We start from the raw sequence: 17,406 nt of genomic DNA on the forward strand, positions 1-17,406 counted from the left end.
TGGGTGTGGATGAGCGCGGGGGGGCGGCAGGGGCCGCCCGGCCCGACTGGACGCGGCTGGCAGGAGGAGGTTCTCGGTCCTCGCTCGAGGAGCCGGGCCTGAGCCCCGGGCCGAGGGGGAGCTGTCGAGGCGTGCGGGGCGCGCTCCGAGGGGCCAAGCAGACAGTGGGGCAGGAAACATGACTACCTGTGCGGTTTATTGCCTCGGCTCCTGGAGCGATTCCCGCAGCCTGCCCTCCCTGCCGTGGGCTCCGTTATGCACGGCTTCCAGGTGGGCAGGGTGGGCGAGGCGAGGCGAGGTCTCCTCTTGGTACTCTTTGCACTGACTCGGAATCACTGCAAGAGAAATTGGACAGAACACAATGGATTGAAGGATACGGGTAGCAGCGGGGCTCTGCAGCAGGGTGTACGTGAAGCAAGGCCGGCAGTGTGCTCATAGCTTTATAAAAAGGTGTGTCGCTCCTACACGTTGTAGGACAGGTGAAACAGGTACCAATGTACCGTCAAAAGGTTTTAAAACAGGGGATCACTTACTTTCTCCATAATGAACACTAGCTCTAAACGGACCCCAGAAAACCGGTGTGAAAGGCTTGTAGTCAATTCTAGGCAGACTAGACAAATTAACATAATTACTTTTATTTTGGTCTCTCAATTTTTCTAAAGGACTACATTTGATAGGAAGCACTGAAATAGTAGGAGGGTACGTTGTGGTAAAGAGAATGGAACTGAATTTCATCATGAAATGGAAAAGATGGTTGCCACGCATGGTCTTTTGAGGAATGATAGTCGTGTGCTTACTGCACAAAGTGTACAGTTTTTGTCCTATTTCACAACCTTTGTTCATTTCAAATTAGGATTGAGGGGTATTATCAGATAGAAAATAAGAATCAGAATATTTTCTTTTCATAAGGCTCCTGCTGCTGTTGAAAATTAAGTGATTTATTTTCTGGTGCTAAATAAAGTGCATATCTATTTTCTTTTCTTAAATTACATTTACATTTCTTTTTTTGTACAGTAATTTTCACTCTTCTCATTGACTGTCTTTGTCTTACAGATTTTTCTATAAAAAAGAATGCAAGAAGGGTTTTTTATTTTCTTTATATAAAAGGTTTATCGTTGGTTGCAGTTTGCCCTAGGACAATGAAGATACCTCCTTCTTAAATAAAAATCAATAGAATGGGGAATGGTTGCTGCACTTCATTAATTGTGATTTTTTTTTCTCAAGTCATCATTTCAGTGTGCCCAAATAATTGTTTCATGAAGGACAGTATTCTTGAGTGTGTCATAGTGACCTCTTAACTTTCAAAAGTTAAGGAGCTGGTCACAGAAATCTTGAATAGGTTCTGTCCCAGCTTCTATTTTTCCTGCGGGCATCTTAACATGAGATAAAAATGACCACTCTTAGCAAGTGTCAAGTATTAAGTCTTACATTTAAAAAAAATATGTTAAGGTTCAATTCTTTTGTTTAAAATAGGCAGCTTTGCAGAAGGAGGTTTTTTCCAATTATCTTTTTTTCCCATTCAGATTCAAAAGATTTAAAGATGTAGATTTAATGCAGTAAAACACATGGAAAAAAACCTGGCTAGATAATTGAGCATAGAAGTCTGTTTACTTTATGAGGATATTCTTATATATGAAAAAAATAAAAGAAGACACATTGATTTAAATAATTTTAGTGTTCTAAAATTTTCTTGGATTCATGAATTCTGGGACATTTCTTTGAAAATCTTCAAAATCAGGTTTTGAGTATGGAAATCCATGTACATGACTGAGACAGGTACCAACATACTGTACTATGTACAGGTATCAATATAATGAAAAAAAGTGGAAAGAAACTCTGAACACTGTCATTTCTCTTGCTGAGGAAGAAAACCAGCAAGAAACTGAGGCTGGGGAAAGGCAGAAGAAGGAATGACACTGGAGGACAAAGAAATGGGAAGAACTTCTATAGTTATCCTATTTCATACCTACAACAATAATATATCTCTTTCTTTCGTTGAAATATCATGTCCAACACCTCAGAAATGGCAAAGGCCAAACAAGACATTTAGGACATTTTTGCTTTTCCCTGTGATCTGTGAACTGCATAAACTCTCCTGTGTATTGCAGCAGCAATTTTTCCTGTGGTCAAAAGCAACAGCTTCCACATTTCTAACCACAGCAGGCTCCTGAAGAGCAGTTTGTCTATTAGATGGAATTTGCAGAACAAAATTATTTCCTGGACTGGGTGAGTCAAAGCTGTTGAGCTGGCAAGCATTTGTGGACTTTATTTGACCCATGAAGCATCAGTTAGACCATGCTAAAAAATGTTATTAATGTGTTTTGAGGACATACCTCTTCTATCATTCTCGCTATAAAGCAAGAAATGCCTGGCTTGGAAAGATTTCTTTAGAATAGTTTGGGTTAGTTCAAAAGTCTAACCATTGTTCAGCAGGAGTCAGGATGAGGTACCTTAGAAAACATGTAATATAATATGTACATTTAGTATTATCTTTTCAGAACAGTCTAGAAATTAGGGACTTCTAACAAAAACTGTTTTTTTCATATGATCTTGTATGAAAATCTGTTCAGTGATACCTTTTTATATTGAAACTGTCTCCTAAAACTCTCTAGCTGGTTATGTTGAAAGCTACAGGTTAAAAATTGATCCTTGTTCATTCTCTCCATCCACTTTATGATTGTTTAGATCTTAGAAGTACTTTCTCAGTACTTGTGCTTTATTCTGTGATTTTTTTTTCCACTCCAAGGAATCCCAGTCTAGTTAGTATTTGTACTTTGAGTGGAGTCCATTGCTCGATGCAACTGATTGTTTCTAAGTCTTCGTTATTTCTAAGTTATCATTACTTGGTAGAACAGAAAATGGTTTTGGCAAGTGGGAGAACAGAAGACAAGAGAGTTTAATTCTTCAGACGATCAGAAATGCACGTAGTATGCATGTGCTTCATGCATGTAATATCATGAATTTCTGTGTTTTGTTCTATTCCACCTCTACTAAACCCTATAATTTCTTTCTTTGCAGCTGCTTCTTTGTTGATGTTTCTGTTGAACTGTTTTGTCTCCAGAATGATTAGATGTCTCACAACTCCTCCTGTGTATTTAAAGTCAGAGGTGTGTGACATTTATTAAGTCTGAAATTCACTTTGTTAGTGGTTTTAAACTTTTCTGTGTTGTGACATTCTTTTTCATCTCTTTGTGGCTGCCTTTAGTACACTGCATTGTCATGAGTAAATGATCATTAGTAAATTTTGTGACTTCATTAATCCCAGCTTTTTGTAGATGATGTATAAAGACATGAAAGAATACAGATCCCTGCATGGAACCTTCCAGGATTCCACAGGTCACATATTTCCATTCAGAAAAATAAGCAGCCATTTTTAACTGCCTAATTCTTATAACCATTTACCTGCAAGAAGATCTACCTTCTCATCCCACAACAACATGGTTTCTTTAGGACCTTTTGGTCAATGATCTGTGGAAATAAAATAGATTATATTAACTGAACTATAGATTTCTGAGCCTGAATTTTTCTCTGTAGAGGAGACTTTTTCAATAAATGTTATCTGTGTTTATATTAGAGAAGGTGAGGTGAAGATGGTGGTGATTTTGCTTGTTTCTGAGCAAAATATTACTAGGCACATGTGTTTTTCATACCATCTCTAACAGACACTTTTTATTTCTTTGGTGGAAAGTTAAATAAGCAAAGTTCTTTGCCATATTAATTGTGGTGGAGCAATATTTCACATAACGCGTAACAAGCCTGCAAAGAACAGTGTTACTAAATCACCTTTCACTCAAAAGCCAAAGAGGAAGGCAGGCTTAATTTCCTTTCCTAATTTGTGGTGTTGAGCAGGCTGTTTGGGATTTTGCAAGCACTGAAATGAACATGGCATGTTCATAATGCGCTGTCTTCCCAAGGAGATGGGAAGACTGAGTTAAGATGGTAAACAAGTAAGGTGGAGTAGGTCATCATGTGCTATGAAGATACAGTTTTCCAACTAACTAGTGATGGCAAGGGAACATTTCTCATTGCTTTGACTGTATGAGACAAGATTAGTGAGAAGTCGAAGCATATTTCCATGGAAGAGGCTGAACTGATTAGCACTGGGTATCAATCAGAGAAAGCATTTACAAACTCCCAGTATTTTTCTCTGTCCTGCAGTACCAGCTCTTTTTCAGACAGAGTCAACAAGCTGCTTCTCATGTGTTAGCTGATTGCATTCAACTACTGAGCTATCCTGGGAGTGTTGTTTGCACTAAACAGCTTACGCTTGCTGTTTATGGCTGTCACGATGGAAATATGATATATGCTTACATAGCAGCACCTGAGAGAGCTGTAGGACCTTAAATGCAATTTTTTCCCCACTGTTTTCTTCCACAGTTCACCTGATATAAGAACGAAACAATAAGACAACCTCAATTAATGCCTTGTGCCACAGACTCAGTATAGTACAATTACTGTCTGCATGCAAGTGTTGGTAAGAATATTCTTTTCTGAGATCCTGCAAGCAAGTTACTTTGGTGGAGGTTTGCTGTGGCACACAATGGATAGAGTTCACAGAATGCTGTGAAACCTAAATTAGTAGTACTAGTAATTTGTGATTTGGGTTTTGGGGTATGTTGGGGTATTTTTGTTTGGTTCATTGGTTGTTGGGTTTTGTTCTGTTTTTTTCCCTAGAACCATGGATACCATAATTTTAGAGATCAGACACTGCAGAAACCATACTCTAGTATTTCTGTGTGTTCCACTGCAGATTACTGTGTGGAAATCACCTCCTTATATGAAAGCAAATCAGACTAGTTTCCAAATTCATTTTGTTTAAAGATTGTTGGAGGAGAAGGGGAGAAGAAATAAGTAAGTTATGTCATATTTGAGTACACTGGCTTAGTTCCTACTTAAGCTCTGGGCTTTTTGTTAGCTGCCATGGAGCACCTGTTCAGTTAGTTTTCTGATGTTAATTCTATTGGAAAACCAGTAAATATTTTTTGTCAGATAATAAGGTCATGAGCACTGAGGGTAATGAATCTATCAATAAGGATTTTTAAATGTTTGTATGACTTCTAGGGTTTTTTTTACTTGCTCATTTAGACTGGAATTGCTAAAAGTATAGTTATTGTTGACTGTACAGTGAACTCAGTTGCAGAGAATTTCTTTTTTCTGAAAGGTGTGACAAAATTAAGGTTTAGTGTCAAAAGCTGCTAGATTTTCTATTTCTTCAAATGCAGCTTTAGAAATCAGTTTCTAATGGCAGTTATGGGACATTAAATTAGGAAGTACTAAACATGCTATCCTTTTCTACAGTAAGATATGTCTGTGAATAACCCAGTTATGACACAGAGCCAAATACTTCTCCAAAGAAAATGGCCCAGGAATTCGAGGCATGTATTCACTGTTCCATATACTGTTAAGAGCCAAACAGATGAGAGGACTGAGAAGTGAAATGGAAAAAGGACTTAATAAGTGTTTGTCTGGCAGGAAGAAGTGATGATTTGTACTGAAGGGTTATAGTTTTGTTCCTTTGGCTTTGCTGAAATAATGTTGCCCTATGATTAACTTTGAGCCATTTAACTCTGCTGGTTCTGTTTTGGAATTTTTTTTCCATTCTTGTTTACCTTGCGCTACCCAATTCTCTTATTTTGGTTGATTTTGTAATTGCTTTACGATTAGATACACAGTCAGTTCTCATCTGAAGTGTGCATCAAAATGGAAAGTAATATGAAAGTATATTTTAAATTCAAGCAAAAACTAAGGATCTCTGAATAATACAAATATTTTAGCCTGTTAAATTTTTTATAAAGCCCATCCTGTGAAACAGACCAACTGTAATGTGCACTATATTAGATGCTGCTGAATTGAGATTTGGTTTTGAAATCCTTTTTAACGTCATTTAAATTTTTTTTAAATTCCATTTTTTGTGAGGCTTGACTGTTAAAAACTTTACTTAAACCATGCCTATCTGCTGTCATTTGTATGTATTTGGTAGCACTTGTCTCTGACTTCCAGGGAAATGCTGATGTATGGCATGTTACTCAAGTACCAAATAGCTTGTCCTGAGGCAAACTGTCAGTTTTTATATTACCTTAGTAGGGTGTGTCTAGTTTTTTGTTTTTCATTTTGATGAGGCCGCTAGGTGGAGTTAGAACATTGAGCCCCTGTGGGTATTGGCTTGCAGGTATCTAGTGGGTACAGTTTTCAGATACACAGTGCTGCTTTCCAGCATGCAGCACTGCTTCTCCTGCAACCTCGAAGACCAGGAAGTGTTGTTTAGCTAAGATATGCTGTTTCAAAAAATAGAAACACCAAAATGTTTCTCTTGAGTTTGAGCTCCAGCATTTTACATACTGTATGTTACTGACTGAAAAAGTTGTTCATGGCATTAGTTGTGATTTGCAAATCGGCTACTACTTGTATCCGTAAGAATGTCCTCCAGAGGTATACACAAGGTCCAGCAAGAAAAACTTAATTGTATTTATTTGTATTAGAGTATTTAAGAACTCAATGACTAAATTATCTGAACTTGCTCTCTCTCTCACACACACACAGACACAGCCCTCTGTCTTTCTCGCTTTTTAAAATCTTGGCTCTCACTTCACTTTCTGAAGCAGTTATTCTCTTTTGTCAGGAGAGAATATAGTTTTCCATCCTGCATGAATCCAATATACCCTGATTGTTGTGTGGCTACATGGAACTGTGAAATGTATTTGCAAGTACAATAAATTGGTCTGTATGTATTTTCCCCAGAAATATATTAGTTCATTTGCTTCACTCTGTAAAATTATACTTGTCATTGTAACTAATACTGTTTAAGTGAAGATTAATTTGAAAACTGAAAGTGCCATTAAAGAGTCTTCGATGGAATTAAAACTATCAATTTGTAATCAGACTTAAATGAGACAGCAGGCTTAAATCTTGACTGTATTATATAGTGATTCTCAGTAGTAGGAGCATGTTGGCTTTTGTCTGTATTTTCTAAAGCTGGTGCTACGCCTCCCTGCTGCTTCTTCACAGATTATGGCTCTCTTGTTTTATTTTAATAGTGTTAATGGAACATGCCAACAAAAGGCTGAATTGTTTGTCTTTGCAGTAGTTATGTGGGACACTGTGTTGCTGTAATAGAGTATTATAAAGGTTCTTCCCCTTTCTAAAATCAAATCAAATTTATATTTTCCAGAAGCAGCAAGTAATCAAATTGTGAATTTATTGGTGAAAGAAATTACCTGGCATTCTGCAATTATTGCAGTCTGCAACTTAGAAGCTTTGCTTTATTCTTTAAAATCCTTTCTTAGAAGTAGCTACTAAGTTTTTAAATAATTCAACACTTAAAATACCATTCTTACTGCTTTTGAGATTGGCAGATTAGCTGGTTTCTCAAATTATGTTTTCACCATAATTTGTGAAAACAGCTGCATCTGTAATAATCTCTGTTATAACTGAAAGTCCAAATGAAACCTTGTGTGCCTTTCCTCCTGATATTCTCTTAAATGGATGAAGCACTGCACAAATGCATCAAATATTTCAGTCTGCTTGTATGTCATTCCACTGACATTATTGGATGACATAGGACTCACCCCAGAAAAAGGCCAGTGCAAGTTGCCAATAGAGGCCAGTTAGATATTTACTATAAAAATGCAATATAAATAAAGTTATGTTAATTTTGAAGGACCACACAGAAATGCAGGGACTGGAAGGGCATTTGGGGTGATCAAATGTAGACCCATGCTACCTTAGGTAAGCAAGTAACCTAATACATTTTATAAGCCAGTCAAGCACCATGTTATAAATAGAGATGTTTTTACTTACTGGGACTTACTGGACATCTCTTTGAGAGTCTCGCTGCCCTGATGCTCACAAATGTCTGTTGCAATTTTAGCTTTCATGTATTCCTGACCAATTTATTCTAATTTGTTCTTATGCCTGTATTGCCTTTTAGCATCAAGAGCTCTTTTTACTTTAGGACATTTAAATGGTATGTTTAATGACAGCAATCATCTTGAGACTCTCTTTGCTAGACTAAATTAATTATTTCATATGTGTTTCTAGAGGTAGTGAAAGTTTAGGTTGCTACTGACACTTTTTACTTTACTGACACTTTGTTTAGGCTAACACAGCTATTTTGAAGTCACTCAGGAAAAGGGTGATGAGACTGATTACCTGGTAAAAAGCTGTCACCCCTGGATGGTTTTGGTCCACTTTATTTTTCACCTATATGCTGTCCTGAATATTTTCTAAGTATGACTCTAGCAACAGTTGTGCTGATGCCATTGATGCCATTGATGGAGGGAGGTACGGGGCAGAAATGAGCAACAGAGGGAGGAGCACTGACAGAAATGTCTTAAGGCAATACTGTTGCTGGATGTGAGCCTTATACTTAACCCAGGCTTGTTCAGATGCCTCTCATGTTCTGCACTATGCCAGAGAAAACTGAATGTGATATCTAAAACAGTTTCAACCAAACAGTTCAGGCATTAGCAACAGCCTATGCAAGGCAACATCCTTTCATCTAATTTAAATTGCATCAACTTCTGATTGCTCAGTGCAAGCAGTATTTGGCTATTCTGTAATGTTGGTGCTGTTTACCAAAAGCAAGCCTAAAATAATATTTGTACCTGCTTGGTTCAGTGTCTGAAGAAAACTCTTCGCTGTTGCATCTGGTTCTTAGAATTATTAATAGAACTTATATTCCAGTTATATATCTGGGAAGTTAAAGCTTCCCTCAGTGATAAAATTTAATATTTTTTCTCTAATAGCATGTCAAATGTAACTGTAGAGTATTTTTGAGCTTCATATTATTCTAGTTATACTCTTCTTCATTTTTCTTTACAGTCTATTTACAATTTTTGGTCTTGGCATTGTTTCTTCGTTTTCTTTTTGAGCAAAGTTATTAAAACATTGCAGTCTGATACATGGAGTTTTGGGAATTTATTTATTTATAGATATAGATAAATAATTCAAAACACCAAGCCATGAAAGAAATGGCCAAGATTTCACCTGTGCATATATATTTACTTGCACAGTTTTTTATTAAGCTGATGTGAGTGACTGGTAGCAAGGAAGCAACATGTCTGTAAATTATTATTTGCAGAATTATGTGTAGCAACTGATTTTACATTAAATGTTATATAACAGTTTTTGAAGGCCCACCATATCATTTGGTCAACTAGAAAAACCTTCAGATTTGTACTGCCTTTTTTGGTCTACATAAATGACTGCATCATCCTATCAACAGAAGCAAACAAGGTATCAGCATTTCAAAACTGTGCAGTTCTGTGTTTTCCTGTTTCTAACAGGTAGTCAACAAGTTGCTGGTATTTATGCCAATAATTTATGCAGCTCTCAAATTTATAGGTATATGTCTTAATTAAACTATCCAATATACTATGAAAATCAGATGGCATCATTTTTAGAATTTAAAAATAGTATTCTCTGGTAAACTGAGACCCTACATTCCACTTCATGAACTCTGTCCAACTTTAATTATAAGTAAATCTTGTTGCACAGGCTGAAATTGATGTAATATGTTGGTGCTGTGACTGTTTTAGTGTTTGTTTCTGGTGGTATGCAATTGGTCAGAGGCAGGGCTGTATCGTCTAAATTTCTAGGTGAGGATACTGAATTACTGGAAACAATAGGTTCTCTTTAAAAAGAATATCTGCTTTGTATCCTTCACTTTAGCATACCTTTTGTTGCTCAGGTTGTTGTTTTCCTTTGACTCCAATTTACATTTATTTTGACTTCAATTTGAAACATTGTGTAGTCTTTCTCATCTTCTTGGGTGTGGGTGGTGTGGGATAGAGTTCAGAGCCATGAACCTCTTTCTGAGGAGCTTCCCTTTACCTCCCAAGAGATTTTACCAGACCTGTGCTAGCAATGTGTGAAAAACTAGATACAGGGCAGTCCACTGAGAATCTGTGACTTAATGAAGTACTGTTGTTTAATGGATTTGTAGATTCAGGGTAGAGTTCAGTAGATTTTGGGGATGGGAAACTAATGCATTCTGAGAATGTTATTGCTTAAGCTTTTGCTTTTGTGACAGCAGCTTCATTTATCCTAAACTTCTGTCTGAAATTCAAAGTTTCAGTAGTCCAGTGGAGAAGTGACTAAAGCCCTAGCACTAGAATTCAGTTGGTATCAGAAAAAAAGAACAGAGGTGGAACAAATGTTCTTTATTCACACTTCATTTTCAAAGTGAAATGGTCGATATTCTGGACAGATGTTTCTGTATGCCATTAAAGGGAAAGGTAAACAACTTGCATATATTGGAATGGAAAGATCTGAAGCATCTGTGGTGATAAGGTGTCGGAACCCAGTATGTCCCTTGGACACTCCTGGATGTTCTGGGCCCAGGTCAGAAGCATTTGAGACCCTGGAATGCAGCCACAGACCCCTGTGGTTTTGAACCTGATCCATGGAACAATTTACCAACCTTGCAGGAAGAACAAGAAATGACAAAAGTTTAGATATTGTAGTAGAAGTAGTCACAAAGTGAGAGGAAGAGTTTTTGAGTGCTGTACAGGGGGGTTTTAGGCCTTGTACAGAGGGGTCTGAGTTTTGTACATGGGGGTCAGAAGTTCTAAGATGGAGGGATTTGGGTGTGCCCTGTCCTTTTTCCTTCTTCTTCCTAACCTTCATGTTCTTGGTGATGTTGGCACTCATAGATTGGTTTAGAGTAGAAAGTCACTGTTCAATATAGGTGATGGGCATTGGGGAAACTGTAAACATCTAATACATAATGTATGATATAAAAGAGGGCACCAGCCCCCTGGGCGTCGGAGTGTGCCCTTGCCTGGCTGCTGAACGGACTGCAGCAGCTCAGGGAGAAATCTTTTAGATAACACACAATAAACTACCTTGAGACCGGACGACTGAAGACTACTGAGTCTTTCTTTGGAGATACGGATTGGAGGAAAGACTTTTCCACATTTCAGGGTCACCCCGATCTGGGGGTGAGCCCTGACAATAAGGAAAATAAAGTTTCAACATAAAGCATAGGTAGAAGTGTTGTCTTCTGTTTTTTTCTTGCATCACATAATTTTGGTTAGGCTATTTCTGGAGAAATTCTATTCTAGAATTGGAAGACTTTTGACAAAAAGATTTGCCTTCCTTCAAAAAGAAGACATGCGTGCAGCCCTTCTCAGTTTGTTGGCATTTCATTCTTCTGCTTTGTTATTCCTTCAGGCTAAAATTGGCTGTCTTTTATGCATGCTACCAGCATTGTATGCCTAAACCTCTCTGTGCACTTTTGCACATACCAGACAGGTTTTACAATAAAATCAATACAGGTACAATGGCTAGTGTTAAAAGAAAAGTTTAATTTATGTAAAACAATGTGAAGTAAACATCCCTATATTAGCAAGATCTCTGTGTATTTCTTTAGTTATTGTTGAAAATTTTAAGTTGTCATTATTACCATAACAACATATGATTTTTATTTTTTTTAATTATATGGCTGAAATAGGAGGACAAATAGTAGGTCTCTGACAGTCAGGGATCCTCATATGATAGTAAACACTGCAGCAAGTTTGACTACTTGAATGCAAGCATAATTTTAAAGAAGCTGAAACACAGTTGATAGATTATTAATACATAAATTGTAGTAATGGAATGTACCTCTTCTGGTAAAAGAGTGAAACTGCCTATTTAAAATCCAACACAACTGAAGGAATAAATTTGCAAATGAGTAACAACTAGAAGGTTTCCTCCCATACTGATTTTTTCACAGACATCCTGTATAAATATAAAATTATTTGCTATTATGAATACAATCAAGGGATGTTTATGTCTTATTTTGTGCAGCTTTGCAGTTCTTGTTCTTTGTCATCTACAAATCACTATGTGGGTTTTATTCCTTACTTCAAAAATGTTAGTACTGCCTATTTCTGTAGGGTTCCAGTAACTGCAATGCTGTTTTCCTTAGAAGGCTGAGTCATAATTTAATCTGTATGGTTTTGTCAATACCAAATTTTTTGTCCCTGTTTGCGCTTAGTCCTACTCTAAATGAAAAAGGTAGAAGACAGATTTATTTAAAAATTAGACTTAATTGATAAAGAAAACAGCTCTAAAAAGGATTTTGTTGCTCCTTCTAAAAATATTCTGATGCTGGTTTTTTAATGTTTACTATAGACAATCTTTTGAACTGGAATCTTGCTATGTAAAGATCATTTTGATACTTTCAGGTCCATTGGGCCACAGCTTGTGTTGAGAATGACATTAGGAGCAGAAATTACTAGCCAGCTCAAGGCTTCTTCATACATAGCATCAGGACGAAACCTTTTGAGATGGGACCTGTCACCAGAGGAAATTAGAACAAGAACAGAAGAACTTATCAGGAGGACAAAACATGTATATGACAGCATCGGTATGCTTGAAATTGGAGAAGTAACACACGAAAATACCATACAGGCTTTGGCAGATATAGAAATGGAATATGCAGGTTAGTGTGTGTTTTCTGTATTTCTTTGCATAAGGTATTCCATCTGTACATAAGGAAACATAGAGAAAAAATAGTTGTTGGTTCCAATTTTGATCCCTGCTCTCCTTGTGTGGAATGTAGAGGCCTCTCAAGAGTCCATAATCTTTCAGGACCTCCCAGATATTTGCATTTAGTCATCTGTTTTGGTTTTGCATGTGAAGCTCCACACAGTTACATTTCCAACTGTGTACAGCTGCTAGGGGACACTGCAGCAGTGTAGGCTGCAGCGTCTGTGGTGTGCATAGTGCATTACACGTGGTAAGCAGTGTTTTCAGACACTGAGGAATCTGACACAAGCAAGTTGAATGGAGTAATGGAAACGCTGATAAACTGCTAGGAGAGAAATTGTGATGATGTGCTATTGGAAGACGACTTCTTTAATTGCTTACATTTAAATTGTGGCCTGTGAAGTCTTGAAGAATCCGGGGAGAGATTGGTCATGCAGTCACATCTAGATTGCTCTGAATGAATTATCAAACCATACCAATATGTGGGTGGGGTTTAATGGTCAAACAGGAGTCATTCAGTTAATTTGTTAATAATTGTCAGAGGAGACAGGTAAAATACAAACTGCGTACTGAGCGTCTTTGTTGAGAAAAACCTTTCAGATGGTGGCTGCATTATTCATAAAACAGCCACCTTGGCTTGGAGCAAAGTCTTTGACTACCAAAAAAGCACACCTGGCATCTCAAATGATTATACTGTAATATTAGTCTGGATTTCACATTACTTTAAATTGCACATCCAGTGAATTGGTTGGAATTTATTCTGGAATACTCAGAAAGACAGTAATCTTAATTCAAAAAGCCTGCTGCCAGCTTCAGTTTTAGTTGTACCAATATACCAATTTGGTATAATTATTGTAAATCTTTTCACCACAAAGATTAACAGAAAGAAAATCTGTGTTTGACTCATAAAACATTGGTGATCAGCTTTTCAGCACAGCCACCAAGACTTGATAGAAGACGTACATTTTTCACTACATACAATTACAATAGTGGGTCACATTTAAGCTTTTAATGCTAATCTTCAAAGCTGTATGTGAAATTATCATGACCTGCTATGAAACAGCCCATGGCTTATGAGAGGGATGTATTACCACAGGAAGACTTCCATAAGAAACTTGGTGTTTAAGGTCTGTGTGTCCCTTTCACATAAAAACCTACCCCAGTAACTACAACTCATTATCCAAAGAGACAGAGATTACAATAGACCTTAAATTAGACTTGGAAGTTGCCAAAACTCAATTTATAATTTTGAAACATCTTTGCATAAGGGCAGGAGGTGAAGGGGCAAGTTTCCCATGGACTTCAAGAATAATCACATGCCTATGGTTGCATTTCTGAATCTGTCTCGGAACTTGATAAAATGACTGCACATCACATAAAATTACAGAGCTTTAAACCAGCCTAGTATGTTGTTACTCTAAAATACACTTTTGGAAAGGTAGATGGTAGAGACATTGTAATTTGATTTTTAATTAAGCACATTAATTTATAATTTAGGATTTCTATATTTCTATTCTATGTCATTGAAGATGTAATATTCCTTTAATAGCAAAGATTTACCTAATCTCAAAAATATATTCTAAAAAAGTAGTATTACTCAGTCTCTAGAGTAAAAAAGTAGTATTCCAGTCTCTAGAAGTTCAGAATGCACAGACAGCATCTTCCCTGTTTGCCATGTTGTTTCTCCTTAAACACAGAGGAGTGCAGTATGTGGAGATTTGACACTGTGCTCATAACAATGTAAAAATAACTTCAGGACAGATGGGCATGTTTGAAAGATTCAGAGCTTCTCACTTTAAATGCTGACATGGAAGCATCTGTGCCATCTATGAAACATCAGTTTTCACTTACGTGACTTTTGGAAGATGATGCATTTCTAATGTATTTGTACTGTTCAGCCGATTTTGTAGAAGATGATGAGATAATTAGGCTTGGGGTTTAGAAATCTTCTGTAAAATACTTATTTGTTACAATGGTGTGTGGTTTTGTCCTTTTACCTATTCAATTTTATATTACATGTAATCGCTTTTTGCTGTATGTGTCAGATTGCTTTGGATACTTTTTTCTCATGTCTATTATAAATGGCAGAAGAGGGAAAACTCCTTATCCTTAAAGCATGTCTATCCTTCTGTGTTCATTGCCTCTTATTTAAACAGTGGAAAGAAGCATGTTGGATTTCCCCCAGCACGTCTCCCCTGACAAAGAGATACGCTTAGCAAGTACAGAAGCTGACAAAAAACTGTCAAGTTTTGATGTGGAGATGAGCATGAGAGAAGATGTGTTTCAGAAGATTGTTTATTTACAGGTAAATAACAGTGTGTCTGCATAAGTGACATGTATCTAAATTTATCTGAAATTATTTGGTATACACAATGCTTTTCAAAATAACTTTGTTTCCTCTATGTCTATACCACTCAAATCTTTCCAGTGGGACACTGCTGTACAACAGAAAACAGTGTATCGTGCTGTTCCTACTCTTTGCCTCTCATATCTAGATCTGTATATCCTTCTCTCTCCATTGCTATAGCTTTGACTTTTGTCAGTCTTCCAAAGAACTGATACAAGGAATCTAAACTAAAAGAGGGAACCCTATTAGGAATTTTTTTATTGTTTTCTGCTGGCTGAGCTTGTTCCAAGAGGGAAGAGGCAATACAGCATTTACATTATCTTATACTGCTTTTGAATTTGTGTCCAAAATTCTGCTTTATTGAAAAAGTTGAGAATTTTAAATTTAAAAGTTGTTTTAAGTTATGTAGGTTAATGAGAACATGTAAATGGGATTGACCTCTGAAATTACCTCTTTTGATAAGCTAGTTATAGACAATTACATTGTATCATCTTCTTCAACTGGTTCTTCACCCTCAAAATAAAAATATGTTAAAAAATGCCTTTAGTGTTGAACCAGTTTCTATCCTTTATGTGTTTCTGTTTAGCTTCACTTTTTATTGAGCCCGTATAGGTATCTCATATTCTTCGTTTGTACTATTTATTTTGTAGCTCAAAGAGAGAACATTTGGTTATATTATTTGGTTATATCAGAAAAAATATTTGATTTTGTTCCAATATGTCTGGTGACGTTTACTAATAATTTTCTTAAAAGTGCAATATACGGATAATGCAAGGAAGCTATCTAATGTGATAACAAAAAAAAATGTTTTTCTATGTTTTATATGTGAATTTTTCCTCTCAACTCCACTGATTTTTAATATTCTTGTAACGCTCATAAGATACTGGAGCCCTATTTCTTTGAGCCACCATTTGTGATTTTTGCAGGCTTGACTGGAAATTAGAATTAGAACCATACTAAATTGCCTTCCATTACCATTGTCTTTTTTTTGCTGTGTTTTCCAGGGAAATTTTCAAGTGTTCTCCTCTAGCTTTGTGTTTTTGTTACATATTTGTGGAAGTATATAATAACCCCATTCTGAGTATGTTCTGTTGTGTATTGGCAGATAGTGCCTTATGTTGATTTTTTTCTTCTTCCCCTGCTCTGTTGCTAGTAATTAAATTACTTGATTTGTATGTATTATCAACTATGATTTTCCCCACCCTCCACTGTAGAATGCACAGATACATTGACAACTAGTCTAACATATCTGTGTATCTATTTTTTATTTACAGGACTATCTGACAGTAGGTAGTGAAAACTGATTGCTACTCATGGCAGCTACTATTCACTACTATTACTCTTTTAATTTTTTTTTTCTCATTTGGTGTTTTCCTATTTCATTTTCCCTTGCAGCAGTCTTTGACCTTTATAACAGTTAGAATTTTTGCTTAAGTCTCTGTTTAGGTTTTTTAGAAATTTTTGTTTACTGCAGCATGCAAGCATGTTTTAATATTAGTTTGCCAGAGATGCAATTTCTGAGTATAAATCCACTCCTAATAACTGTTAAAGTAGTAAGAGTTTTGCTCTCAAATAAATGTGAAATTTCCAGTAGTGCCAGACTGGTCAAATATTCCTATTTCCAAATAATAAAGTTCTTGTTAATTTCTGCTAAATTTCTAAAACCTCCTCCTCTTAGAAACTCTCAGTTTAAAAGTCAGGCTCCAGGAACACATGAAAAAAGAACTTCCACAAACAGAATTCAAATTTCAGCTGAAATTATTTTGCCAATTCAAAAAAGCAATGAACAGTTGGATTAAATCAGGTTTTTCATGGCCTCACTGGCGATTTAATAATTCAGGTAAATTAATTCATTTTCATGATACTTCAGGGGAGCCAGATTAAATTGGGGTGAGGAGAATGAAGGTCCTCATACTTCCATGTTATTTATAAAGCATCATACTACGAGATGAGCAAATCTGCCTGACCTCAGTGACATGCAGAATGCTTTAGCTCCCCTAAATGGGGACTAAACTTTTCTAAGTTAACAATAGTACTCCTAGATAATGCTTAATTTAAGAGCTGTTGATGGAGGAAAATGATCGAGGTTTTTACATTTAATTCAAGAAAATATTAAAATAATGTAGTCACTTTCTTTTCCCCACACATTAAGGGGTGGAAAATTTCTGCATAAAATTATGTTGTTGAATATGGTCCATAATTTGTTTTTTGAAAAACTTGTACTTTGAGGTTTGAAACTTGGAATAAAGGTGAATTTGGTAGTGAAAGTATAATTTGAAATTTTGTAACTCCTAATATGTACATGCTGACTAGTAGAGGCATGCTTAAGAATGTTGTCAGTCTTCTCCACCCATTTGCCCTCAGGAGAGCCTGATGTAAAGAGCTGCTTCAGGTTTTGTTCATGGAATTTTAAGTAGGTTTTGTTTCTTTCGCTGTCTGAAGGTTTCTTCCTGGAATAAATTAGCATGGTTCTTCAAAACAAATACGAAATGGTATATAAAATCATCAACCACGACAATTCTAAAAGTTCTGGAGAGTTCCAAAATTTCGTGTATGTAGTATATTCAAGATGATGATCCTTGTGG

General features: G+C 36.4%; 1 protein-coding gene across 5 annotated transcripts in view; it reads left to right on the top strand.

Annotated features, from left to right (window-relative positions):
• NLN (neurolysin) overlaps positions 1 to 17,406 on the top strand; it is a 37,366-nt gene that overhangs the window by 203 nt on the left and 19,757 nt on the right. Inside the window, exons 1-4 of one of the 5 annotated variants that reach the window (XM_068176844.1) lie at positions 516 to 578; positions 3,019 to 3,091; positions 12,171 to 12,427; positions 14,631 to 14,779. In XM_068176844.1, coding sequence (XP_068032945.1) covers positions 3,033 to 3,091; positions 12,171 to 12,427; positions 14,631 to 14,779 — 465 coding nt within the window. In that variant the 5' untranslated portion in view covers positions 516 to 578; positions 3,019 to 3,032. Of the gene's footprint in view, positions 1 to 142; positions 271 to 515; positions 579 to 3,018; positions 3,092 to 12,170; positions 12,428 to 14,630; positions 14,780 to 17,406 lie in introns of those variants that run through there. The other 4 variants (XM_068176843.1, XM_068176846.1, XM_068176845.1 and 1 more) reach the window with 4 other exon arrangements.

The sequence above is a fragment of the Anomalospiza imberbis genome, chromosome Z (assembly GCF_031753505.1).
Source record: "Anomalospiza imberbis isolate Cuckoo-Finch-1a 21T00152 chromosome Z, ASM3175350v1, whole genome shotgun sequence".
Classification (NCBI taxonomy): Eukaryota; Metazoa; Chordata; class Aves; order Passeriformes; family Viduidae; genus Anomalospiza; species Anomalospiza imberbis.